This window comes from Bombus pyrosoma, linkage group LG11, assembly GCF_014825855.1.
Source record: "Bombus pyrosoma isolate SC7728 linkage group LG11, ASM1482585v1, whole genome shotgun sequence".
NCBI classification, from domain to species: domain Eukaryota; kingdom Metazoa; phylum Arthropoda; class Insecta; order Hymenoptera; family Apidae; genus Bombus; species Bombus pyrosoma.
In genome coordinates, this window is record NC_057780.1 from 9,835,114 (window position 1) to 9,862,406 (window position 27,293).

The 27,293-nt window shown below is 35.9% G+C and overlaps 1 protein-coding gene across 3 annotated transcripts in view; it reads left to right on the top strand.

Annotated features, from left to right (window-relative positions):
- Positions 1–27,293, top strand: part of LOC122572986 (carbonic anhydrase-related protein 10) — a 228,753-nt gene that overhangs the window by 180,045 nt on the left and 21,415 nt on the right. For all 3 annotated transcript variants that reach the window (XM_043738787.1, XM_043738788.1, XM_043738789.1), the window contains exons 5-6: positions 20,675–20,770; positions 26,751–26,817. In XM_043738787.1, the coding sequence (XP_043594722.1) occupies positions 20,675–20,770; positions 26,751–26,817 (163 nt within the window). The remainder of the gene's footprint in view (positions 1–20,674; positions 20,771–26,750; positions 26,818–27,293) is intronic.

The following is a 27,293-nucleotide window of genomic DNA, read 5'->3' on the forward strand; positions in this document are numbered from 1 at the left end:
CATATATCAATGAATCACCGGCAGTGCGAGTCAATAAATATTGAATCATTAACAATTCCAGTGGCAAGAGTCAGCCTTGAATCATTAACTATCAGTGAGAGTACATATCATAACTGAATGCGTGGTCTGGCATAATAATTCCAAAGCTACCATCTACAAACATTGATCTATATACGTACTTCCGCGCTTCTTCACTTTTTCTACATATTTTAATTAACTCTTTCGATTATAGTACTGCTTTTTTGTACAACTTTTGTCTTACAACTGTACGATAATAATTAATGTAAATATTATAAATAGGCTATCTAATGTGATAGAATATTATAATGTTGAAAATAAAACAAAAATTTATTTCAGTAATTTTAAATGTTTTTTATCTATATATAAAAGAATTAAAGAAATCGTAAAATAACTTCGAACAAAGAACAAGCTCACGAAACCATTTATTAAGGAAATAGAAAAGACCTTGAAACACTAATGGCCGGAACTAATATATTGAAAAGTAGCGGTAATTACGCTCAATAATAATGGCGGAAGATCATGCTAGCCGCAAGGCAATTATGATTAAAAATTGCTCTTGTTCCCGAGCTACCTTTTACATTAACTATTATTCGTAACTGTTCGACGTGCGTGTTCTCAAAAATATTCACGTAGATTCATTTAGCAATGGGAACAAGGACAGGCCGATTTTACAGTTCTATTAAGATCCGTCCGATTCTTCATGTCGCAATTATTTATTTAGTTACACGCGATTCTTCAGTTTCAACGAATCACTGATTGTTTTTAATAATCACGAGAAACAAAGTCGAATGAATCGACTACTACATGCTTGATGACCTGCTCCAGTCGTATGTGCTTTTCTTTTTTCTGTCTGTTTTTTTATTTCATTTTACGTTTGTTGTTTCTCGTTTTATCAGAAAGGTAGATCATTGCGACGGCAAACACAGCTGGTCCATCGTCGTTTAATTGCAAATAAAATTTTAATCTGGAAAGGGATTGCATTGATTCCCGGCGTAAACTGCCTCCGCGATTTCCATTTTTATTCGACCGGGACTCTGTGCATATCTGCACGCAAATCGATTGCCGTTCGAATTCGTAAACGACCGAGAAAAAAGGAATGAATGATGCGTCTATCTTTCGACGTTCTGGCTCGTTGACGTTCTAATAGAGATAGAAAACTGACATTTTCGAAAGGCTAGATCCGATCGCGAAAGTTTCAATTTGCTTCTTCATTGTTATATAATAGATCATTCTCGTTAATATTTACATACTAATTAATCATGTCCAAGAACATTATACTTCGTTTGATTTAACAGCATTTTCATATAATTATAAAAATGAAAATGAAACGTAAAAACTGATAAAACGTTTCTTCGTTGAAGAATAATGCTACCTACAAATACTTTTGGTAGCCACTGTATTTCAGTGCCAAATATCATAGCAAACATTTCTTCTTACTTCATCAGCACCACAAAAGAGATCGTATTAAACATTTGCTAAAAACACTCTGTAAAAAATTCCAAAACTTATCAAAATCAATCTTAAAAATCTTTAACTCGGTATCATCATCGTGTAAACCATCCATCTATCTAACGAGTCGGATCAATAATTAATCGACAATACGATGCGCCAGGCTAATTCAGTCTAGCACGTCGGCCATAAATTCGTGACTCTCAAACCGGGAACGCCTGTGTGGACATCCGGTTCAGGTGCTGAGACAAGGAGGGACCATTCGAGGAGCCACTCGAGCCACTCCATCAGCTCCTTCTCGAGTAGGCTTTCGGCATCAAAGCGGCTCGTCGCTCAAACATGCCGGTAATGGTTCAGACTCGCTCGAGTGCCGTGGCTCTGGGAATCCCCTTGTCCTCCTGCCAGCCCTTTCAAGCAGACCCTTCGCCCTTCTCCGTGACCCGTGCTTCTTCTCGCTGTCTCCCTTCCTCACGATCTATTCTCCTATTTCCGTTTTTCGACGGACAAGACGACACGACGCTGTCTCGCACGGATTTGCTTCGATATTTTTGTACCACAAAGTTTCGTATACAGTCGGGGACAAAAATAAGGATATGGACAGGTGATAGTAAAAGGTAAAGTTGAATCGAACTAATATTATCGTTATACACTTATCTATTATATATTCTCATAATAAATAGATTATTTAGTAAATAATTGAAATAACATTTTTGTGTAAACGAAACATAGTTAACGAAACATCGTTGATATCTAACAAAGGCGGTAATTTTGTAGGTAGAGAAATTCTGTTTTCGATTGATAAAATTCTTTTTCACGAATTAAAGATCCGTTTTAATGAGATATTCAAATTCGTTGTCCCTAATTCTACACATAGAAAGGACTAGCATCTTTAATATACAATCGTAAATTGGTTTCTCAATTTTAAATAAAAATTTACGATATAAAATTTCGTTCTGTACGAAGGGAGAAAATGTTAAGCTGGATATTTCTGTAACATCGTGAATTAAATCGTAGTTACAGTTGTTTGAAGAAGATTTTAATGATAAAGCGATTTAAATTGAAATTGAAACTACTTTCATTTGCCGCATCTGGGGACGAAAGTAAATGGCCGTTTGACGATTAAATCAGCGAAGACGGATTTCGTAAATACGTTAACAGACATTCTCGCCGCAGGCGGACGGACTATATACTCTATCACGAAATTCTGAGATTATAACTTGAGCTCTAACCTGGTTCCGGTTCTCATAGAGCAAAGGGATCCCACCTCTCCGTCCCTATAGCGTCCCAATAAACCCGTTCTGTTATCTCTACCTCGTTCTTTGACCCTCTATCCATTACATTTTATCTCGTAATCTGTTCTTTACTTTTGATCACTTTGTGGATACACTTTACATATACAACGACGTTCCATAACGAAGGATAATATCCATTAAAAATTACTCAAAGGTATACTACAATTAAATTGAATTATTTTAATTGGCATAAATTATTTATTTTAATCGACGATTATGAAATAATATTTGATTATTTGAAAAATTCCCAGAGAGCAGACTTTTAGGAATTTTTCGATTTACAGGATTTACGTTAGGTATTTAGGCATGAAAAGTTCCACAAGACCTAAGTAATTCATAATGTACTTAGATTAATGTACAGTGTGAAGTTGAAACTTTGGGTTAGCATATGTACACGAGCAAATTTTCAAAGTCGTCTTTCCCGAGACTGAAGGCTCATAAGCAAAAAAAAAAAAAAAAAATTGTTCCGCGTTTTCGACTTATAGTTTCTCGAATAATCGCCCATCTCTCAGTTTTATTATCAATAACTCTACTCTCTGTATTATCGTACGGTTAAAAGTTTTAATGATTAGGATAATGATATAACATTCTTTTTCCTATTTTCACTCGTATGTAAATTATGTTAACAGTATTTAAGAAAAATACCTGGTACACGTTTGTGTGTTCTTATTAAACGATGTATCTGGTGAGACGGTAATTTTCGTTCAAGTTATCAGCATGATCGGTGCTGTATCATTTCCCGGGATTCGTAGTATCCGGTGCACGGAATTTGCTTTGTGCCGTTCTTGTTTACAGTCTCGTACAAATTGGCCGTAGCTGCGGTTGATGCCCATACAGACGTGTCCCGTTTGTATCGGTTAGACCGATTACCGTCTCTGTTTGCTTTAAATCGCGAACGGTTCGATCAAAAGCTCGCCGATTGGAATTGAAAAAAAAAAAAGAGAAATGCGCGCCAGGGATCATCCTAATCGTTCTTTCATTATCATTCTACGAACGTTGCACCATGTAGCAGCCATTGTCTTTTTTTTTTGTTTCCATCGTAGAATAGAGAAACACGACGAGATTCGTTTCTACTCTAAACTTTGGAAAAATTGATACACTATGCTAGCAGCGCGAAGGAATTTTTGAAATCTCTCTATTACTTCTGTATCGGGGGGAAATAGTTCTGGGAACTGTTTGAAGAGAAGTTGTGCAGCTAGAGAAACTTTCAGATTACTCGAATTGCGAAGTTAGTTGGTGGATTTTTGGAGAATTCGGGAATTTAACAATTTCGATGTTATCAAAGTTGGCAAATTCTTTACTAGAGTTTGCACTATTTTCATTTTTAGCGTTAGATTAGTGTTGTAGCAGAGTTGCGCAAGTTCTAGAGTTATTAGAATTGTTAAGGTGATTATTTTACGATCTCAAAAATTCTCAGACCACAGGACTTCTTCTATCTAGAAAACCTCTGTACAGATACACGTGCTTTCTTCCTTTCAATAAAATTGGCTCAAAACTAAATTAGAGAACAAAGATCCTTTCTTGCATTAGTTCGAAAAATATAATACAAATTTATACTACTCGATAAATTGTTCCTGTAGAATTTATTCTCCTATAAAATAATACTCGTTGTAACGAGATGAAGAAAATACAGCAAATCTCGACAGATTATCAAAAAGAAAGTGAGACAATTTATCGTACCAACAACGACGAAAGATCGAATGCATGGTTGATATCGAATCATGTATTTTGCACGGGTGAATATCATCCAGTACATTCGTGCCTCTGCAAACATTTCGAGCGTTTTCGCAACATTCGATAACGTTCGACGGTACATACAGAATCCACGTATGCAGAACACCTCGCTTTTTGCTGCAGATTCTCGTAATGTTTTCGCATTTTTCGCGACGGTAGTTCGTATCTACATTTGTTTTCCTTTCCATTTTAATGGAAATAAAGAAAACTTAAATAAATATATTCTCACAAAACAAATATTTCATTGGACAAAGTGTTTTGATCGATTTATTTCATTTCCATTCGTTTCTCTTAGCTCGTTATTTTCAAACATACGTATTATATATAAAGTAGATGGAATAATTTTGATTCGTTTAATTCATTTGGCTCTTTAGTTTTATAACGATTGGAAAACGGGTGTACATTTTATTGTAAATATACTGTATTCATAAACTATATCCGTTTAGAATTTTTCAAGATTTATAAGTCCGTTGTACACACATGGAATTTCGAAATCCGTCTGTGAACAAACTCCAGTTCTTTTTACGATATACTGGTATTGGCATACACAGTTTTAATATGATATATATCCGCATGTAAATATTCTGTGATCTTCGAAATTCATCGACATCGATACCTGCTATATAACATTTCGGAACATTATCAATCAATCTAGCGAGACTTATCCAAAGAGGAACTTTTCCATTAAAAATTTGCATGGAAATAATAGCCATCGTATATATATTTTTATTCACAGGTAATAGTTTATAATTCAAGAAACATCACATTTTAATTCTTTGTAGCTTATGACAGAAAGAAGTTGTAATATTAATTATGACTGAGTATAAGTATAAAAAGTTAGTTTATTTATTAACCTGTATCTATTTAAAATATAACTGGTAAAGAACAATTATAATCTGAGTCAGAATTAACAATATGATAAAATAGCAAGACAAAAATTTACGGTAGAACCTCAGTTATCTGAACTTATCGAGAGACAAACAATTTTTACAATTGGAGTTTGCTTGTTTTCTCCATTATTTTTTATTTTTCATTCGCATCATGGGAGATCAAGTTTTTCATTATTGTATGAAAATATTAAATTACTTACAAAATGTTCACACGTTTTAATAAATAGACTTCCACTGTATGACCTAAATAATTTTCCAATTTCCTGATTTACTAATATTATCGTTTGATGAATCATTATGTAAATGTTATTTTTTTATATAGACGATCAGTACGGATAAACTTTTATAACTCTTGATACGAGCAAAATGTGCCAGTAAAATAAACCGTTTCCGTTGTCTGGAGTGACGAAGCGTGGTCACGTCGAATCGCAATTCAAAGTCGTTCCTCCCGACGTAATATCCGGAAACGTGGCGGATGCTCGTTCACCGTAAACGTTATTTACATACCGCGAGCTATACGGTTCGCGACGAAGCGATCTCGTAAAAGAATACGATCGTTAAATTGGACGACGTCGTGTATAACGCGTTCGAACGAAATTCGGTTTCCGTAGCCGCGCGTTTCGTTCGCGTCTAATATCGTGAAATTAATTTCCTTCGAGTCATCGTAAAATCAGAGCGTGGACGATCCGTGGCTTTGATATCGAATTAAACCTCGATCCAATTATGGAAAGCAGTGATCGTTTCAGGAAAATTAAGCTGCATCGTAGACCGAACATTTCGTATAGTTATTCGTTACTATTACTTATTACAATAGTTACTCGTTATTATTTGCATTAGTTTAATCTATAGGTTAGTAGTAATTTATATCTTTTAGTTATTAAAATTATAGCTTGTAGGTTTGATTAACACACTATTGAAATAAAATACTAATATATTAATGAACAAAATATTAAATCTAATTTCAGAATATTTTGTCCACTTAATTACTAATGTACCCACATTAGTAATTATTATAATGGAAAATATCAAAATTATTCAGAAAGTTTTTTCAAATTTTACACTCTACGAGATGAATTATGTTCATTACAATTATTAAAATATGGTGTTTGATTAACACGTTATTGGAATAAAATACTAAGGTATTAATGAAAAAAATATTAAATCTAATTTCAGAATATTTTGTCCACTTAATTACTAATGTACCCACGTTAGTACTTATTATAATGGAAAATATCAAAATTATTCAGAAAGTTTTTTCAAATTTTACACTCTACGAGATGAATTACGTTCGTTACAATTATTAAAATATGGTGTCGAAAGCAATCCGAAAGAACATTTGTAAAGTAAAACCTCCTACTGTTACGTTCGCAATAACATCCGTAAAATAAAACTCTCATTAGCGACAGTCAATCTTCACTATGAAATCGAGTTTGTCAAAAATATTTTATGCTTTTCCAGTATCGACTCGCTAAAATGATATTTTTATAAAATAAAAGGGAAAAAAGTAGAGAGGAAAGAATGGTTATAAATTCACGCGAAGTAAAAAGCGATACGATAAAATATAAGTGAAACGCTAAAAGGAAAAGCGTAAATAGTTGCAACGAGAAATGAATGATAAAAGTGGATGGGGATGTGCTTAACGCGGAGGAATGCGGTCGGTGGTAAATGCCGTTGACTGGCGTTGATTCATGGCGCATTGAAAGCACCCGATGCTGCTCATCGAGAATGCTCAGCTATAATTGTTGGCCGCACTTCAACCTTTTCATTACTTCACGGCTCGACGTGATCTCCCTCCATTCGTCACCTGTACTTCCATACCGTTCGTTTCATCTTCAAGCCACTATGAAATCATGAAAAAGATGTACGATCGGTTTTTATGAATTTTGGATTGTATTATCAGCAAAGAAATGTTTCCATTTTTAAATAAACTTTTTCCATTATACGATTGCGATTACGAGTTGATTAGGAAGTTCAGAGAACGTTTGAAAAATAGATTGGAAATTATAAAATGTGATAAATATATTTGTAGCAAATTACGTCAAGGATTCATTGACAATGTTTCGTATACGATTTCCTGGAATTCTGAAGTATCAGCTTTTTAAGTATTACATTAAGTACCATGCTTCCTTGTTTTTGATTATAATAATTATCGTAATAAATAAACTTAATTTAAATAAATTTAAGATATACACTACTGACCAGAAATTTGGTATTTCGAAATAGTGAAATACATTCGATAGAAACGCACTGAGTTAAAGAAAATTATTAATTGATAAATGTAACATCAGTTTATCATATTCTTCTGCTGTAATCTTCGCGTAATACAGACAGTACAATAAATTCCTCTAGAAAAACACTCGCATTCTATATATAGCGAAGAATTTTCACGGAATGCGAGAAAGTTTCCGTATTGAAGGCTCACACGAGGAAAATGTATTTCATTCGGACTTTCGTTCGTATCGGCATTCAATTTTTCGTCGAAGATTGAGCTGAAACTTCGTGGCAGTGCTGCGTGCAATAAGAAGACGGGGCTCTATCGCATGGTAACATTTTTCGTCGGAGAAATGGTTCCCCATACGGGTTTCTACGGTGTATCTTTGCGTGGAAAAAGTAAGACGTGCCGTAGAATCCGAAAATCGCCTCTTTCGGGCACGCAAGTAGGTCAGAGAACCTGAGTCAGACCATGGCTGTGTATGGTTGGGCACGAATGGGAAGCTTCCCTGGCCATTCTCGAGGAAATTCCATCAGACACACGAAATCCTCGGCTCAAGATGCTCCAAGGAACTCGATTTTGTCGTTAAATTCCACCTCTTTCAACCTGGCGTACGCCGGACGTTTCTTTTTTCTTATCGTGATTAAATTGAATGATTCAAAGTGATCCATGACGCGTGCTGTACCATTTGGTTGATGTGAAAATTAACGTTATAAAATATCAACTTTTTTTATTTATTACATTTATTTCTACGTTATTACATAACATATACGATGAGTATTTTGATGATAAAATACACACGAATATAAAAACTATTTTCCCTAATATTAGATAACTTAGGCAAATCTTTAAATTCTTCTCCTTTGTTAAATCTTGTAATACTCCACAATTCGAAATTTCTCACTGCGAAAGAATCTATTCGTCAAATCACTAATCAAACCAAAGCAAACTAAACCACATGCAAAATTACATAATATATATATATATATATGACATGAATTAGAACAAAAATTAAGCTTTAAATTAAATAACCCATCTGGATTCCGAGTTAACCCAACGATACTAGCGATATTAAATGAAATATTACAATACTCCGTTATCCGAAATTTCTTACCATAAAACAATCTACCCATTAATTTGCTAATCGAACCAAATCAAACAGGATATGCACGAAAGAATTATAAAAATGATATCGAATAGGAATCAGACAAAAATCAAACAGAATCCGCGAGGCGATTAGATCGAGAACGAACAACAAAGGGGTTTAACGTGAATTGCGAATGTAATTAGTCGCGTTCCAGTCGATGGCAGTCGCGGATCCGAAATGCAGGGTGGCCAATCGATCGGTTAATTCTAGCATTGGGTTCAGAATAGATCAATGGCTATGGAAATCGGCGCTGCGGGATTCTGAGGACCCTTTTGATGACCGTAGGTATTTACGAGAAGCATGACAGCCGGCATGCCTCCGTAATGGTCAAACAGCGTGCGACGGGATTCGAGTGCTATTATTATGGTACCGCGGAGGACGCAAATTGACAGGCATAATTGGTTTAATTTCTACACGAACGTACAACTGGGAATCTCGTAAAAATCGTTCAACTGCCCAGTGTTTTACTGGAAAAGTTGATTAATCTGTCGTTCAGAGATTTTCTGAATCTTCTTCTTCTACATACGTATTACCATTATATTATTGGGAAATTAGTTGGAGCAAATCTCGAGTATTTTAACGAATTTTTAGAAAGAGAAGAAATCTGATTAATTCGTTGTTTAAAAGTTTTCTGAATCTTCTTCGACTTGCCATTATAGAAACAGTCTCTTATTATTGGAAATTAGTTAAGTCCAAATAAATAATTGATATAATTAGTTCAATTTATACACGAAGTTCTATAGTTATAAAGGTAGTGCAGACAATCTTATAGTAAATAATCTATTTAATCTACTAGCAGAAAATAACAAAATAATAAAATAATTTATACAGGTCTATTACTTATGATCATTTGTATTAACTGAATATTTTATTAATTGAATGTTTGTCATATTGTAGATAAACGTTTATAATATTAAGGTAATTTTATTCTCAACTTATAGATAGAAGTACTTCTGACATTTTCTTACATCATTAATTAAATGATCTTATATGAAAATAACAATGTTCGTTTGAAAAAATGATCTTTTAAAAAAATGTGACCTTATTACATAATGCAGTATGCAATAATTTCTGGTATTTACAGGTAAATCTATCTCGAAACACAAAATCAGTGTGGCTCTATCCAGCATATTGCATAAATTACTGCGAATACTTCTCGATTTACACTCCAGTAATGATCCCAACAACCATGACGCCTGCGCCAAATGTTTTGTCGAATAATCAACGATTTGTAGAAAGGTATTCTCTGTGTGTAGATAAAGGTATGCGAGCAATTCATCAGCACAATATGCGTTATCGCACGCGAGCCCGTTATCGAGAGTATTCTGATTTTACTGCTCTCGCTCTTTACCTCTCACCTCCTATCTCTCACACAGTATGTAATTTAACTTCACGGTTTAATCTTTCCGATGCAAATGCCAGATAATAACGTAAGAGAGGATTATCGTCGAAAGTAACCAACTATCGCGGTATTATTACTGGAAATCGTGTCATCGGTTTTATAATTAACTAGAGCCACTCTTGTTCATGAAAAATACGAATATCAAACTTCCACGAAAAATATTCGTAACTTTCGTTATCGAATTAAGTCTTTATTCGCGAAATATTTAATCGATCTATCCAGTTGTCCAACAATTCTGAAAGTTTTTTATTTGATATTCCTAGGAAAGTTAATTCAATCGTATTTTTATATAACGTTCATCGTATCTTGTAGTATTTATACATTTTTCAGTAATATAAAATATCTTGTAATAATTACAAAATTACGTCATTTTTTTTTAATGATAAATAGCTCTATTTGCAGGAAGCCATCATCAACACGTTGTAATTTCATACAGTTCTATTATCGATTGTTTGTCGCTTCGTGGGAAACTCGACTCGTTAGCCTAGCAGGCATGTACTCGGGAAACCACGTGCTCCAGACTATTTCCGCGATTCTTCTCGCGACACTAGAGAGCGGAAAGCACGGACAAATTCGCCCACGCGACCACCGGTAGAAGTTAAATCAGAAACGTCGGCGCAAATTTGCTTAATTATTCCGCGCAGAACGTTAACCAGTCGAGAGAGCGTGGCTGCGCGTTCCTCGTAATTGTAGTGGTCGTTTATAGTTGAACGACTCTCGTCGCGTTGCAATTGTCTGTTGTCAGGAGTGGCACTCTTACTTCCGGCCGGTGTTAAAAGGCCGTCAACTCGAGAACACCTCGATTTTTTCCTCCTCACCGACGCAAACCAACCGAAGTTCACGGTGAACTTGCGGGGAAATCAACTTCTCCCTTCAATTCTACGTCCTTAGGTAATATTTTCTTCTCTTTTTTTCTCTCCCTCTCTCCTTCTCTTCCTTCTTTTTCTTATCTCCGTTTTTCTTTCACGAAGTTTACCCGGAAGAAATTGACTAATGAATCGACGCCTCCGTGTTCCTCGGTTGAATCGTTGTTTAACGAGTTCGTCCATCGAAACAGTTTACCGAAAGCCGCCCTTTGAAGGGCCCTTTGTTGTCGTAACTTCTCCCTATTTCAATCGATACGAATGGAAAGTCGTTGTTATCGTGAATTTCGTTGGTTGTCGATTGTGCTTGGTGAAAAGGGAGGGTCTTGGTGGAAAAAAGCACGAAGGCTCCAGCAAGTTTTACATTATCATATTATTCTGCAGGGGAAAAAAGAATTGCAGTAAAATTCGTGTAAGAGAGTTGCTTTAAACGTCGCACTTAACGTTGACCCGTTGTAGCAATGATAAATCGTTAACTCGATCTTTGTCGCGACCTATAAACTAGAAATACGATTTCAATTTGATAATTTTTTATAGAAATTAAATCATTTAATGTGACACGTTTAATTCATCATATCGTACTATAGCCCATCACGCTCGATGCTAATCATTCCGATCGATACAAATCATTAGAAACCATTTTCTATTCCGTCATAAACCGTCGATATCTGTATCAAAACCGATAAACCATAATTGTAATAAGAACTTAACTGCCATATATTACGATCGAATGAAATTGTTAAAACGATTTAACGTCGATAATAAGCTTGTTCCGACTTTTTTCACGAATTAAACCGGTTTACTTGTACGCATCTACATATGAATGTGGAAATCCCAACGGGTACACGTACACGCGCATCTACATATTAATGCACGCGCACCCTCAAGCTCGCTATGCATTGTCGCGTTGGTAGATGTATAGGGTGGTACGCGAGTGCCGTTCATGTACGCAGCACTCGTGAGTTAATATAGCTAGGGAGAGAAGGGTGAGAGAGGGAGAGAGAGAGAGAGAGACGAAGGGGATGAACGCGTGGGATTACAGCTGTATATCTATCACGCTGGAATACAGCATTGTGCCAGAAATCCTGATGGCATGCCCATAGGCCGCAGGAACGTCGTGACGCGACGACGACGCGTCTCTAACGCACGAATTATCCTTCAAACCTCAAGCCGTCGCGAATTTCCTTCAGTAGACACGGTTGAGAATTTTCCGCGAAATCCAAACGTTAAGAAATTTGCCAGCGATTTTACATATCGTCTTGACTACCATTAGTGTTTTTTAATAAAGGTTAGAGAATTTGTTCTTTTCTATTTTGAGAAATTCGATATTTATACTTATTGAAGACTTTTTTATAAATTGTTTCTTTCAAGTATATTTGATTTTTCATTTTTTTAAATTTGAAATTAGTTTCTTTTCAGGAAGAATCGGAGGTTTAAGAGTTGGAGGTTTCTGTTTTCTATTATCATTTGCTTTCTTTTCTCTTCTTTTTTTTTAGGTGAAACTTCGAGAAATTGAAAATAGTTTTCATTGTGCCATAGACGTACAAATTGCCACGCATATTCACATGATGATCACAAACAAATTATTCCTTTTCAAAATATTTGTTTATTACTAATTCTTACTAGTACACAAATTACTTCGTGAAATAAATTCCGTAAAAAGTAAATGTGTTCATGAAATATATTGTTCATAATTCACAATAAAATGGAACGTGTTAAATTATAACTAGATCTCGGATTTTTATGTATTTATAAAGAATTAGCACGTGTAAAATTGTATAGAATGCGTATAATATGAGAAAATATATAAAACATTCAAAGTATAGTGTTTTCTGTAATATTTGATAAGCAAACTAATTTTCCATCGAGGTTCTACTTTTTTAATTATATTCATAAAAGTATGAATTTACGTAAAAAACCGCAGTTTAATTATAACATACATTGAATTTCCTTATATCAAAGTTAGATCATTGCAGTTTTACAACTTACGATAACGTGGCTTGTAGGATAGTTCAGATCACTATCCTATAATTCATAACGTAATCCAAAACATTACATGGCAGAACATGTTGCGATCCAGGTCACTATGCCATAACTCATGGCGTGATCCAAGTTGCTGTACAAGGGACCAACCTACGTCTCACCTACTACGCAAAACACCATAATACAACCTAAATTATAATATATTTCTACACGATTTCCTGCAATTTATACCTCGTTCTAACCCACAATCAAATTCACGTTACTCAAGTAATCATACAACCAAATTACCATATAATTCAAGTATAATGTTATATTCTTACCTTTTAATATACATACAAAAATTAATTTTAGCTACGATGTTTTAGAAATTTACTGTGTTTTACACAGGCTTTTCATTCGTCATTTCTTTAAACAATAAATAATAAAAGGTATATCTAACAATGAAACGACAATCACATTAACTATTTATACGAAGATATATAAAACTTTCTCAATTCTCAGCTCTTAATCCTTAACTCTGACTGATGCTCCAATGAATCTCAATTTATCATTTAGGCTTACAATACCATCTTATGTATATACTTTTAAATTTCTTTGAAACTTGATCAAAATAACCACGACGAATCTCACTTATAAATAATATTATAATAAATTGATCGTAAGAAAATAATTTGATGTTTTATACTTTAGTCGTTCGATGGTTCTAACGTTGATCATTTCTGAAAGAACAACACTATCGTATGATTCCATACTGCACACGAGTATCCGCAGAAGGATTCGAGCAAAGCAGATACGTTATGTCCGTACAAAAGCTCAATCTGTCCCATCACGACATCGTCGTCGGGAACGAAATCGCTGAAACAGCCTTTTCCAAAGAACTCGTAGACCAATTGAGCAGAGATATGTGACACGTACACGTATGAACGTGGTTTCCATCCTTCAAAGCGAGTGTTTAAAGCGTTCTAATACGTAATTCTGGCTTCGCTTGCGGATTTCCAGTGTTTCGACCCGGTGATTATGCAGTGGTGGTAACAAAGTATCGGCCAAAGCATAAAGGTAGTATGGGCCAAGGGTGGTAAGAGGCAGAATGCGGATGGAGCGCGAAGATCCATCCAACGAACCATCGGATAAAGCGAAGATACTTGAAAGAGTATGTCTGTGTTTGCGCTCGTAGATGGGCTGAATCCTGAATTTCCGGCAAACCACCCCCGACCCTAAGATCGCCGAGAGCCGAGACGATAACGAATCTCGATGTCAGCTAGTGGACCATGGTGAACTCGATCGATCTAACGAGCCATAGGAAAAACAGGCAGCTCGTAGCTATCGATATTCGGAATAAGAGTATGAACGAAGTGGATTCCTTCGTTGACCTTTGAACTTTCCGTTTATGTTGAATCTTCACGGATTATTGCTTGTTCTTTGATTCGTGTTATAGGAAGATTGGAAAGTTCGCCAGATTTTGTTCTTTTCGCTGCTTTTAAATTATTTGAAATTAGGTAGTTTTCGTACTTTAACACGAATCAGAGCCCTATGTATTTTAATGTAATGCATGTGAAGGGTTAGGGATTTTTCGTGTCATAGAAATCTGCGTTTGTGTTATAGGAAGATTGAGAAGTTGGTAATTTTGTTGGTTTTTGGTGGTTTGATTTGACGAATGTCGAAGATGAAAGATTAGAGATTTTTCTTTTAAATAATCAATCGGTGTTTTATAGTGTTTGGTAGTCTCTTTGGAAACTAATTCCCGCTATAAATTTCATGCTACGTTCTAAATAATTTTCCAGTCGAATTCAATTGGAGATTCGTGTAGAGATTGAATTCTCCAAATTTCGATGAGTAATTTGTTCGGCGAGTAACTGTACCTAAAAAAGAATATCCTCTTTTCGCTTCTGGCAAAACGTGTAATCCTCGTTTCTTCTTTTCTTTCATTTCTGTGCGTTTCTATGGCGTTTTATTCGGCGGACGTAGGGTTCGTTAAAACTTTATTGTACATTATTAGCACCGGTGGAAAATTACGGTGGCGCTCTCGATATCAATAAATTAACTGCGCCGCAGGACGTTCTAAATTGCATTTACTATTTCCCTGCAGGGCATTAAACATAGAACGACTTTCGTAATCGCAGTTGTACTAGGATTCGATTACACGGGCTGCCTAAAATTTAATTAAATCGACACACGGCGAACCCCTTCGCGCACAGGTACGCTTTTCGCACCGTCATTTACCAGATCGCATCGTGAAAATTGTAAAATTTAATTTACATCCGGCTGGATTCAATTTGTCTCGATCATTGACTGCTATAATTTTTTAGGTGTATTCCCCTGGCGAAATATTGGCGACGCGAATGCAATCATGAAACTTAACGAGAAAATATTTCATCGACCCGTACTCTACACCTCCTTGTGTAAACCAATATATTATGTAAACATGTTTTTCGAATTATCACTGTGAAAAATTTCTCAGAACCTGCTTGAATTTGTTGAATTGCTTAAATTGAATCCTAAACTAAAGGTGACAAAAGCAACATTTGATCCTGTTTTAGAAGTATCATTTCTCTTACTGGAAAATTTAATAAACAAAATAATGTACTGGAATAATGAGTTCGTTACATTTTCTTAAATTCCGTTCTTGAATTACGTCACGTTCGAAGCAAGACTGCGATATCTGACTCGATACTATTTAAGCACGTCTCTAATACTTTTCCAACGAATCTCAATATTTACCATGAACAAGTTGAACAAAATTACCTGTAAAATATCAATTACAGCCCTTTTAACTAAACCGGAATCAACGAAAATAAACGTTCCAAAAACCATTTCAAAAAGTAAGCTCATTCCATTTTCGTTGCCTCGTGAACACTTAATAACTTCACCATCTCATACCATAATTTACCTTGCCGAAATTCTAAGCGAAAGAAAACCACTGTTTACATGGACATCAAGAAAGACAGCAAAACTGAACCAGATTCCACATGTTTATTCCAACAATTTTGTAAAGAAGATATAAATTGATAAAGTATAATTGAGTTTCGATTGATAGCCAAAGTTACAATGTATAGTACGCGACGTAAGCTTAGATGATGACGGTTTAAAGAATGCATAAAGACTTTCTGTGAAGATGATGCTGCGGAGGAAAGCTTGCGATGGGTGGGTCTAACGCATGGGACCATCGGATCTGTTGATGACAATTTTGGTTAGAAGAGTGAGGGCAGTAGACACCGCTTCCGATTGGATAATAAGAAGGTTGGTGGACCAGGAAGGGTCTTAGCCGCCCTCGATAGAAAGTTGCTAGTGGGAAGTATCATACGTGAGAAAAACTAACTTTCCCGTGTTTTCCCGTAGTTAACAATAAGCTTTAGAAACGATTCAGTAAAGAGATGTTTGCTCGGTCTGAAGGACCTTAGCTAAAAAATTCCTGAGATTTACGAGAGATCCTTAAGACTATTGAGGATACGCAGTAAGGATGTGTGGACATCTAGTTGTCATCTTACCCGCAGCGTGTGGCCTGGTCTAGGTAGAATGTCGCCAGACGTAACAGTACACTTAATTTTCCATCCGTCTCGCGGTATCAACAGTTGGACTATATTTTCAGGAGAAAAGTCTACGTTTCTTCTTACTTTCCACGCGAGGAGCTTCTATAAAAACAGAAGGATAACTTTAAGAATGTAGCATGAAGTGAAATGCAGGAAAGTCTAAGGGAAGTGAATTCGTGTAAGACGCGGCGAATCTTCCCCTTTTGCAAGTAGTGCTAGTCGTACTTTGATCAGACGCGCTGGATTTATGCTCATCCTTGCCTTTTTCTCTCTCTCTCTCTCTCTCTATCTATCTATCTATCTCTCTCTTCTATCACAAGTGTCGTCGCTCATCTCTCTTCGGAAGGTTCATCGTGTTGCAACAACGTCAGCGACGTCTTTGAAGACTCGTCGCATCGTAGGCCTTTCAACGAGGTCGAAGCGGCGGCGGAAGTGCCGCGGCAATGCCATTATCGAGAGAAAGAAACGAGTGCACTGCCTGCACGGGAGAACGAAGAAAGCTGGATCGGTGGTTAAATGTCGGCGTTTGATTTTCTACCAGTCTCTGTTGCTCTTTCTCTGTTTCAGCGTGTCGTCTGCTATGTCAGATCGAAGCAATTACCCTGAAGTTGGTATTTGTAATGGTTCATTTGTAACGCGAATTATAGGTTGCTCGAGTGTATCGCCATTTAAGAAGAGAATGTTATGCTTTTAAATACCACGGTGATTTGATATTGGGAGTTTTCGTTATAGCAGATTAATAATTTAGGCAATTGAATTCTTTGAGGAGATGAGTCTCTTTTTGAAATCTGTTTACAAAGTACTGTATAGGATTATTTCTTCTTTGCAAGTATGCTGTAGACGTTCCACAATTACATTTGCGAAATATTCTATAGGTGTTTCAGGATTAGTTTTGTGAAGTGATTGATAAATTTTATTCTCTGTTAATTCCTTCTTCGTTTTTCTCTCACGATCAACAGATTATATAAATCAACATTTATTTCTATTGAGATATGTATAATTTTGTGTGCTAGACTAGATTGACCGCGTAGTAGTGATACATGTATGTGAATATGAGTGTGCGGAAGTATGTGTGTGGGCGGCGTCTCAAAAACAAAGTAATGTGAACTGTTCAATTAACAGTCTGGTATGGAAGAAGGTGAGACAAAGAAAGTGCTGAGACGCGTGTAAATGTGTATCGATGAATATCCTTGAAATCGTTTATCAAATAAATCTATAACTATTTTAATATAAATTCTAAATGTAAACTTAGTGTTCCTCTGCCATTATTTCGGCAATTAAGATCCAAAATTATCAACAATTTCTTCTTCATCCATCGAATTATAATCGACGAATTATATTTGAAAATTTAGACAATTTTCCAGATGTCTACTAATTCAACATGTAGCTTGTTGGGAAATTTTAATCAACAAATTGCATTATCGGCAGAGAAACATAAAGGGAATCGAAACAAAGTGAGACGAATCGGTGCTTTCCGAAAGACTGGTCGAAATTTATGACGACGAACGCGAATGGTCGTTTCTGTAGGGAGAAAAAAGAGTACGGGATAGGGTTTAGGGAGACGTAGCAGTTTGTCGCATGGGTAAATTTACAACTGTAATTTACACGATCGTCGAATATCCGTTTCGATCTTAACATCAGCGTAGAAGGAACGTAGATGTTTGAAACAGCCCCGAGCGTGATTGAGAACACCTTTGAGATGCGATTTAGGAAAAACAACAAAGGGAATTGAGAAAAGATAGACGATACCTGCAAAGCGTCGCACGTTCGTTCTATTTTCTTAGCTGCCTCCTCCTTCATTCAGCTTGAAACGATAACGATAAAGATTCGTCGATATTTTTCTTTATTTCAAAAATTTTCTCTAAATTCGTTCTCATTTCACATGACTCGTATATATTTCAATTCATTTTTACTTTAATTATCTTGTTGGTTTCAGTTCTACGTGTGTTTTTATAGATTTCTAAATATACGTAACATTTATGAGATTTTTTTTTAAATAGTCTTTATACAGTTTTTCTAGTCAGAGAATCTTTATGAAATTTGTTTCTAGATATTCTTAATAATTTCCTTAATTGAGAAATTTTCATAAGATTTATACAAATCGGTTACTCTGTGTAATTCCCTTTAATTGTGAAATCTGTGCATTGCTTACGAAAGAATTTATGATTTCACAGTGAAATACTTTTAAAATCACCGACGTTAAATTAATATGGAAGTTGGAGAGCAGATAATTCCACAAAAAAATAATAGGAAAATTCCGCGATCCTGAGAAACGAATATCCAAGAGTGTTTCACTGATTATACGAAATTACAGTATTTCCTTTACTTGGCCGTTTTATCGAAAAATTTCTTGATCTCGTTACCGTGAATTTTCCTTGGCAAAACGAGCAACGAGAGCCATTGACTTCCTTTCGTTTTACGAAGGATAGAAAAAAAATACAGGCCAGTATCAAGAATGCATAGAGGAATCTCTATCGACCGGTTATTTACAAGGGAAAAATGCGATGCTCATAGAGCCGTTTCCGTTTTATCGAAATAAAAGCTCTTAATAAAGTGCACCGGCATGACGTGGGAAAAGGTATCAACCGACTCGATAGCCTCAACAATTTTTTATTATTACCTGACGATACGTTGTCAGAATATTTCGAATAATGATTTTTTTCTGTCTGTATAAAATGCATATAACCTTCTGAAAATACGTGAAACGTATATGGATCGTTGGTTTATTGATTTGAATAACGTCGGAAGAAATATTGAAGGTGCGAGATCAATTTTCATCGAGAACGAAATTATTCGCGTGATTCCGTTTGACCGAATGAAACGTAAATCGTCGCGACAGTGGTCAAACAGCTTAAGCAATTTCACGGGTTAATATCTAACGCTTGATTAATTTAGTCGAGCCGAGTTAAGCAGGGTTAGCAAAGTTCATCCACGCCTCGTCAGAATCTTGTTTAATTATTAAAAGCCTATCTGTGAGGCGAAATTTTATTTCCAAAAATGGCATTATATAGCTTTTTAAACTGATTTTGATGTTTGATATGTCAGTAACGCATTGGGTAGTCTCGTAATCAACTTAAATGTTTGTTACTATTATTTGTGAATAATTAATTGCTGTAATAATTTTTTGTTCTTTCCACTAGGTTTTCTTCTTTGTTTTCAGAAGATTTTTTTTTTGGCTACTTCTATTATTTTAGGTTTAACATCCAGCATGATTTAAGGTCTAGATTATAATACCTAAATACTTTAAATATATAAAATGTAAATATAAAATTATAAAAACTTTCTTGCTTTCGAGAAACATTCCGACAAATGCCTTAATCTGACTGAAATGATACGTTGATAATAATTGGCATTTATCCACTGTACAAGTAAAATTCATTTAAATAAATAATAGAGAAATAAAGATAAATAAAAAATAATCTAGACTAAAGAAATTTTCCATAGAATTTCAACTTTCCCAAAGCTCGACCATCGGAGCGAAGCATTTAATCTTCCCGAGTAAAGGTATCTCATAAAAATCCCAAATTTCTCAAAATTCAAAGGCGGTATCGAAGCTACGGAAAAAATGTGCCAGAATCTAAGCCGAAGAAAATTCGATCGTACCGCCAAAATACACGAACTTCCGAAGAGCAGAAATTTTCTAAAAGTTCCACATACTGAAAACTCAAACACAGTTAAACGTACACAGATGGTGAAATGAAAGGGCACGTGTATTTAGCCGAACGAGGGTGAATCAAGGGAAACAATGGCAGGGCGGCGTGGCAAAGGTACGAGGTATGCTCGTGCACGAAGGATTAATTCTCGTGATGTACAGGAAATCAGTGGAGATAGAGGGGCGAAGGGCCGGCAAGATCCCTTTGAAATCTTTCGGCGATTAATTCATTCGAAAGCGGTGCGGAACAAGGCTCACGAAACGGAGCGGCTGTAGCGGCGCGTGCAATTTTGGCAAGACGATTCCGTGGCGGGCGTTTTCTATGTACACGTGTATCGTCGGGCCACAAAGCGGCCACGATCCCGCTGGTTGGTTCGTGTGAAACGCGAAATTTGTCGGTGTAATTACGTCGAGGGGAAATACGGAGACGCGTTGCGATTACGCGGCCAAATAAATCCCAGTCTGCCTACTTTCTGACGTTCTTCCTCTCTCTGTGTTTCAGATACAAGTGTACGGGTTCAACGCGGAACTGTATCACAATATGAGCGAGGCGCAACACAAAAGTCAAGGCCTGGTCGCGATTTCGTTGATGGTACAGGTAAGCGAATGTAGAATATTGTAGTTTCTACGAAATGATTAAAACGAGGAAGTTACGCGGTGATTTGGTGGGAGCTTTGTATGACGGGATGTTTAGATTTATGTATGTTTGTGTGTGGACACGGAAGTGAATTTGGTATGATTTGATTTATATGGGTTTTATGAAAGAGTAGGACTTTGATATGTTCGTTGTGTTTTCAATTTTTGGAATCTAAATGATCGAATCTTTGAACTTGAATATTGCCGAATACTTATCGTTATTTCGGTTTGCACGATTTGTTACTGGAGACTTTATATCGCTACTTTTTTTGTTATATGTTAACGCTTCGTATTATGAGCGTTACATTTACATCGCTAAATAAAGTGTGCGTTCCATCTGTTTCGCATCAATTTTGTAACAAATGTTCCACTCTGCCACCGTGGTATTACTAGATAAATGAATATGCATGAGATATATGAATGGTGTTTGAACAAAGAGAATATATACGTACGCGACAGTTATTTTGATATCAAAAAACATTTATAATTCCTTTCACTTCGAAAAAAGATAAATAAATAAACATTGGCGAGAATGTATAAAAAAAAGTAAAAGCATTGATAAAATAGCAATGAAATAAGTACCAAAAAATATCTATAGCATCGATACTATCGTAGACGCTCCGATTACATTCATTTTAATGACGATTAATCAATCTGTTAATTATAATCTATACTAATCAATCTATATAGTAATCTATTAAAAAGAGAAATATGAATTCCCAAATGGATCATGGCAACAAGACAGAAGGGATTGAAAAATAAGGATAGTAATCATAGAATTCTACATGTCGACGAGGGGTAGTTTAGCACCCCTGGAATTTGTTCCCGAGTTTGTAAACTAGGTATCACGTGTTTACCGTATCCTTTCGATCGATATAATTTATTGCGCCGTTAAAAGTCATAACTAAGAAAATTACAAAAATTACAAGTTTGTTATTAACGAAAATGAAATTCCAAATAAATTTTTATTCCCAAACAGACTATCTTTACAAATTTATATTTTTCTGAACGCAAATTTAAAAAAATTCTACTCAAATAGTTATTTCTTGTGTATAGAATAAATAAATAAAAAAAATATATATTGTACATTTTTGTAGGATCCTTTGCACTCCAAGCTTTCTAGATTCTCGAATTTTTGTTTCTCTTTCTTTCTTCTCGGATTTGGGCAAAATCATTTTATTATATAAAAAGAGAGCAAAGTGTATTTCAAAAAATCAAGATAAATAAAATAGAAAAAAAGGAGGAAGGAAAATGTACGAGGAAGAGGTAGAAAGATTTTATTCGCGACGTTCTTATTGGTGAACAATTATTTCGAAGTCTCGCAGACAAACACCCGGCAGGCTTCCCGGGGCTGCGTGCCGCTTGCTCCGAGAATAAATTCCAAAGTTTCGAAGGAAACGTTCTGCTTTCGCCAGCTCGTTCCACCTCGTTCTTACACCCTCACATTTTCTCTCACGTCGACGATCGTCTACGTTCTCTCTCTCTCTCTTGCTCTTTCACCCCTTCTAGAACCGGTGTTCCGCTAGAAGAAACTGGAAAGCCTGCGATTCTGAGGCAACAAACGCCAGGAAACAAGCGTTTATGCTTCTGATTTCTGGCACGATAGTTCAACAGAATCGGCTGCTGCCGCTTCACTCAGACTGTTTATCGAAACATCGACTCGTTTCTAGCTCGTTCTATTTCCTTTTCTGATTACCATTCCCGTTTCGTTCTTCTACGTATATCATGATTGTTAGAAATGTTCTCGCAATAAGTTTATGCATTCTAATGTTATCGTTTCGAGTATTTATTGAACGAGTGCTAATCTAATGATTCATTGAGCAGAATACATCTTGTGTACATTTTTATGAGTAATTCTACAAATTAGATCAAATTCCTGTATCTCCGCCTCAGAAATCTTCGCTTCTTTCCTTCGATCTCTGAATTAAATTTCTAAATCAAACAATTATTTCATATTACTCATTTATAAATGGTGAATAAAAAAGCTATATTTCAACTGGAAAATTGACCAAAAAATTAGTCAATTCTCGTAATTATTGTATCATCCGGTTGGGGTTAAGATTCTGTTATTCAAACAAATGCGCACACTATCGAACCGAATTTCTGCAATTGTGTAATATTATTATTAAAAACAATTACCCTCTAATTTGAAAAATTCCCATAAAATTAGTCAACGATAATAGCTAATATTTCCCTGGTCAAAACGATATGATCTTCAAACGAATTACAACAGAATTCAAGAAATCAAACAATTCCAAATTAAATATTCATCATTATACAGCGTTACTGGTGAAAATAATTACTTGAAAAACGCTGTAGCTTGAAAAATTCTCATAATATTATTCAACTCTGGTAGCTAACATCCTCTTCGCCAACATCCATCAGCAGTCACGCACCATCAAAACCCAAAGTGGTGTTTTTTGCGTGCAAGCGTAATTTTCATCTGCCTTTAGCAGCGGTTCCCAGCCGCTAATGACACAAAAATCCACACGCGGCTCGTTTCCAAATCATTACCCAAAATCAGTGGTCGTCAGCCGTGGAATTAACGACGCGAGACCAGAGGGGAGAGAAGAAAAGGCGAGAGCGTATTCTCGCGAAAAAGCGTGGTACGTCGGTTGACAGGGATTTTCCCTCGTTTTGCGCGGTCGCGCCGTTTACTTCCGGAATAAATTTTCAAAGTTCCAGCAGCCAGCCGGCCCCCATCTTCCTTTTCCCTTACCTTTTACGGTCTTTAGCGGCTGAAACGCGCGACCGTGAAACAGAGAGAACAGCAAAAAGACGACGAGGAGGGAAAAGAGTCCTTTAGGATGCATTAAGGACGCGGCATGACGGAGGTAACCTGAATGTAAACCACTTATTTGGAAAGTTTACAATATTTTAAAAAGACCATGATATTATAGAGACGAGGTACCTGATTTTTCACTCTTACGTATTTCTTATATGTCCATGGTTTTAGGGAGATATCGTGTTTCTTGAGTGGTCTTTAAAATTTGTTGGACAGGCAAAAGAGTAAAAAGATAAAAAGACATTGAGAATTTATGTGGCGTGAATGAGTTTATACGTTGGTTGGAATTTTCTATATGTAAAAGTAGTAGATGCTTCTCTTTCTTAGATTTCATCATAACTTCTTATATCATTTTTTCATAACACGCCACACAACTTTACTTGCTTATACATTGTTTCATTTATTATTCTTTTTTATTGAATGTAATTTATCAAACTTCAAACTTCTTCAATCTATCACAGTTTGAATGAAGCTTGAATTAGGACTGAGTTAGGTTTGAGACAGATTTGAATCCGATTTGAGTTAGATTCAAGGTAGTTTTTAATTAATTTTTAATCACAATTAAAATAGATTTCAGTTAGATTTAGATTACGTTTAAATTACGAACTTGGTCGAGTCTTAAACAGATTTAAAGTATAGTTGAATGAAATTTGGAATAGATCTACGTTAATAACTCACGCGTGCATCAATTCACAATGTTCAGATCACGATCATCTCTTTGATAACATAGTCACGGTAACGACGAAAATATTTTAGAACCATCCCCAAAGCGGCTGCCGTGTCGCGGGCCAATCTTTAACAGGTGCTCGATCTCTCGACAGGGTACGGTGGTAGCTCGTAAAAGTGTGTCGTGGCAGAGGGGCGTCGTGTTGACGGGTGTAATTCAAACGGATTATACCCTGGGGGTGTCTGAGGGATAAGATCCAAATGAGTCGGTGGCAGCATTCCCTGTCAACGCTTGAACAATCCGAAGGGTCTAAATGAGCTCCCGGATATTTTCACTCGCGCGTTGCTACCCCATTCCACGTGTACCTTTCGTGGGACACTTGTGTCACCCGTTTTCACCGGGATGGATTTATCGACTGGAATTTTAGTCGTTTGTTCTGGATCCTTGATGCTTGGTGGAAATTACGACACTGGGTTTTAATGAATCCGGGGCGAGGTGAAATTATTGGACAATGTTTGCGTTGATTGAAAGCGACGTAGGAGGGGGTTGATAATGAAAACGACGTGGTTCCCTTTTCTACATTTTCTGCTGGATTTACTTACACGATTTTTTCGTTTGCTTTTTAAAGTTTTGTAGATAGATTTTTCTTCCTTCTTGAGAGCAACAAATTTTATTCATTGCGAACATTTTTCTGCTTGAAAATAGAAAGCGAGGAGAAATTAAAGGAATATTTATTTCGTTGAAATATCGTATTTATTTTCGTACGTTCGGTTTCAGCAATAAAGACATTCATAATAAATTTAATGCTGCAAGAATAGATATAGAAAATATTGAAAGTAAACCGTTTAATGTTCAATTTCCGTATTTACGTTTCCATGAAAATATTTAGTAACCGTACTAATTTAATTTTTTTAATTTAAATTAATATTCGTAAATCTTTGATTTGATTGAAATTTCATTTTACTCTCTTATAATTGGTAATTCTTACTGCATAATAATATCTCACCGTATCATTAATTACTAAATACTTTACACACGTCATTGCAAGTAACTCTAATATGTATTTTACCAAGAAAAATAAATATTATCGTTCCCTTATTAAACCGCGTAACAAGAAGTGCAAAGCGAATGTAATAATCGCGCGTTATATTATTAGACCGAACGACCTGTATAACGCAGTAACGTAACCATTGAATTTGCTTTACTACAGCGAGCTGAAAATTTTATTATCAGTTAATAAGTTATCGAGCTCGGAAGCTAATAATCCAGCTTGCCTCTATTTTGTCTGCCGGATGAAGACGCGATAATTATGCCGGATATTGTCAGAATATATACTTGAGATTCGCTTCCTCCTCTGTATACTTATGTATTCGAAAGAATATTTAACAATATCTTCCTTTAATCATGTCTCGTTACAATGCTAACGAAATTTCCAAACTTTTTATATAATACATAAGATACCAACATGAAAGTTTTCCATGGTGAATGTTCAAATAGTTTCGTAAGCCAATGCATATAACAATACACTGTAATATCAGTCCATATTGTATTATAGTTTTATATAGCATTTTCGCATAAATCGTTTAAAGTAATACTTCGCGGATTATAAAAACGAGAAACTGAAAATTTCGAGGAAATATGAAATGAAATTATCATTTCGTATCTGATCTACGTAAAGGTACCTTAGCTTTCTTATCGAACAAGCACGAATACTTTGATTGGCAAAATTAACCTGAAACAAACGTTTATGAATCTCTATACCTAGCTATATCGATCCTCTTTCCAAGAAAATCACAAACAAGGCATATTCAATTGCTCGAACCGTACCAAACCCAAATCATTACCTACCATCTCTCTGACATTAACACCACTCCCATCCACATAGTGACGCCACCTTGAATAACGAATACCCCGTAAAACGCCATGAATTTCTGAGCGTCGTCGTCGCGGCGACAATGATGCTCGTAAAGTCACGATAGCCTCGAACTTCCCGGTAACGAGACTCTTAAGTCGAAACGAAGATAAGGATGGATTGTGAACGAAGATAAATAGAGACGGAGGAAAGAGTACGGGGAAGAGCTATGACGCGTATGATCGGTAGACTGAGGCCCTGTCCCATCACCAGGGGAAACGACGAAACTCTTGATCCAGCCTCGATGGCCAGATGAACTTTTATTATTTATCTCTTACTTTAGAGAGTTGCCGGTCGGTTTTAGCCGGTTTAGCTTTTACGGTTACGTTTAATAGCCGACCAGTGTGGAAGTTTCGAAACGACTGTTCGCCTTTGCCTCTTTATACGGTGCACTTAGCAGCGTCGAGCCTCCCATTTCATGGGAAATCGATGGAAAACGTATTAGGGCATTAGGACATAGGATGAACGAGGTGTGTTGCAAGGCAAGATACATGGTTATTGTGCATATCTTCGCCACATTAATACAGGATCATCCATAGTCGATGCTAAAAATGAAATCTGTTGTTCGCATGTTTTAGATCGGCGAGACGCTGCACCCAGAGCTTCAGATCATAACCAGCGTGTTCAACAAAGTTAAGTACCGCGGTAAGTAAATTTGTTCTCTGTTAGATCAGTGTATAGGTATTGCGTGTTTCGGAAAGATTTTGGTAGAAACAGTATAGGATATAATGATAATTTAGCATAATGCAAATAAGCTGAATATTTTCAAATTTATGAGACCGTAACACTGGTACTAACGGTATAGTGAAATCGATCAATTTGTAATTCGTAGAAATTTTATAGATTTACATATGTCAGTTTATGTCATGTACGTATATAGGAAATTTGAATATTTTGACAATTTTTGTATAGTATATTGATAAAAGATTGATCTGTTCTCTCATAAATCTTTCTTGTTTCTTTTTTCTTTATTCCGAATAGGCTGTTTTGAAAACTTTAGGTATCGTCTAATTATTAATTCGGTAACCGTAGAATTTTGCATCGAACGAATTTTGTTTAATCTCGAATGAAATAAATTCGGATTTTTGAATAATGCAAACTAGTATTCAAAACCTAAACTA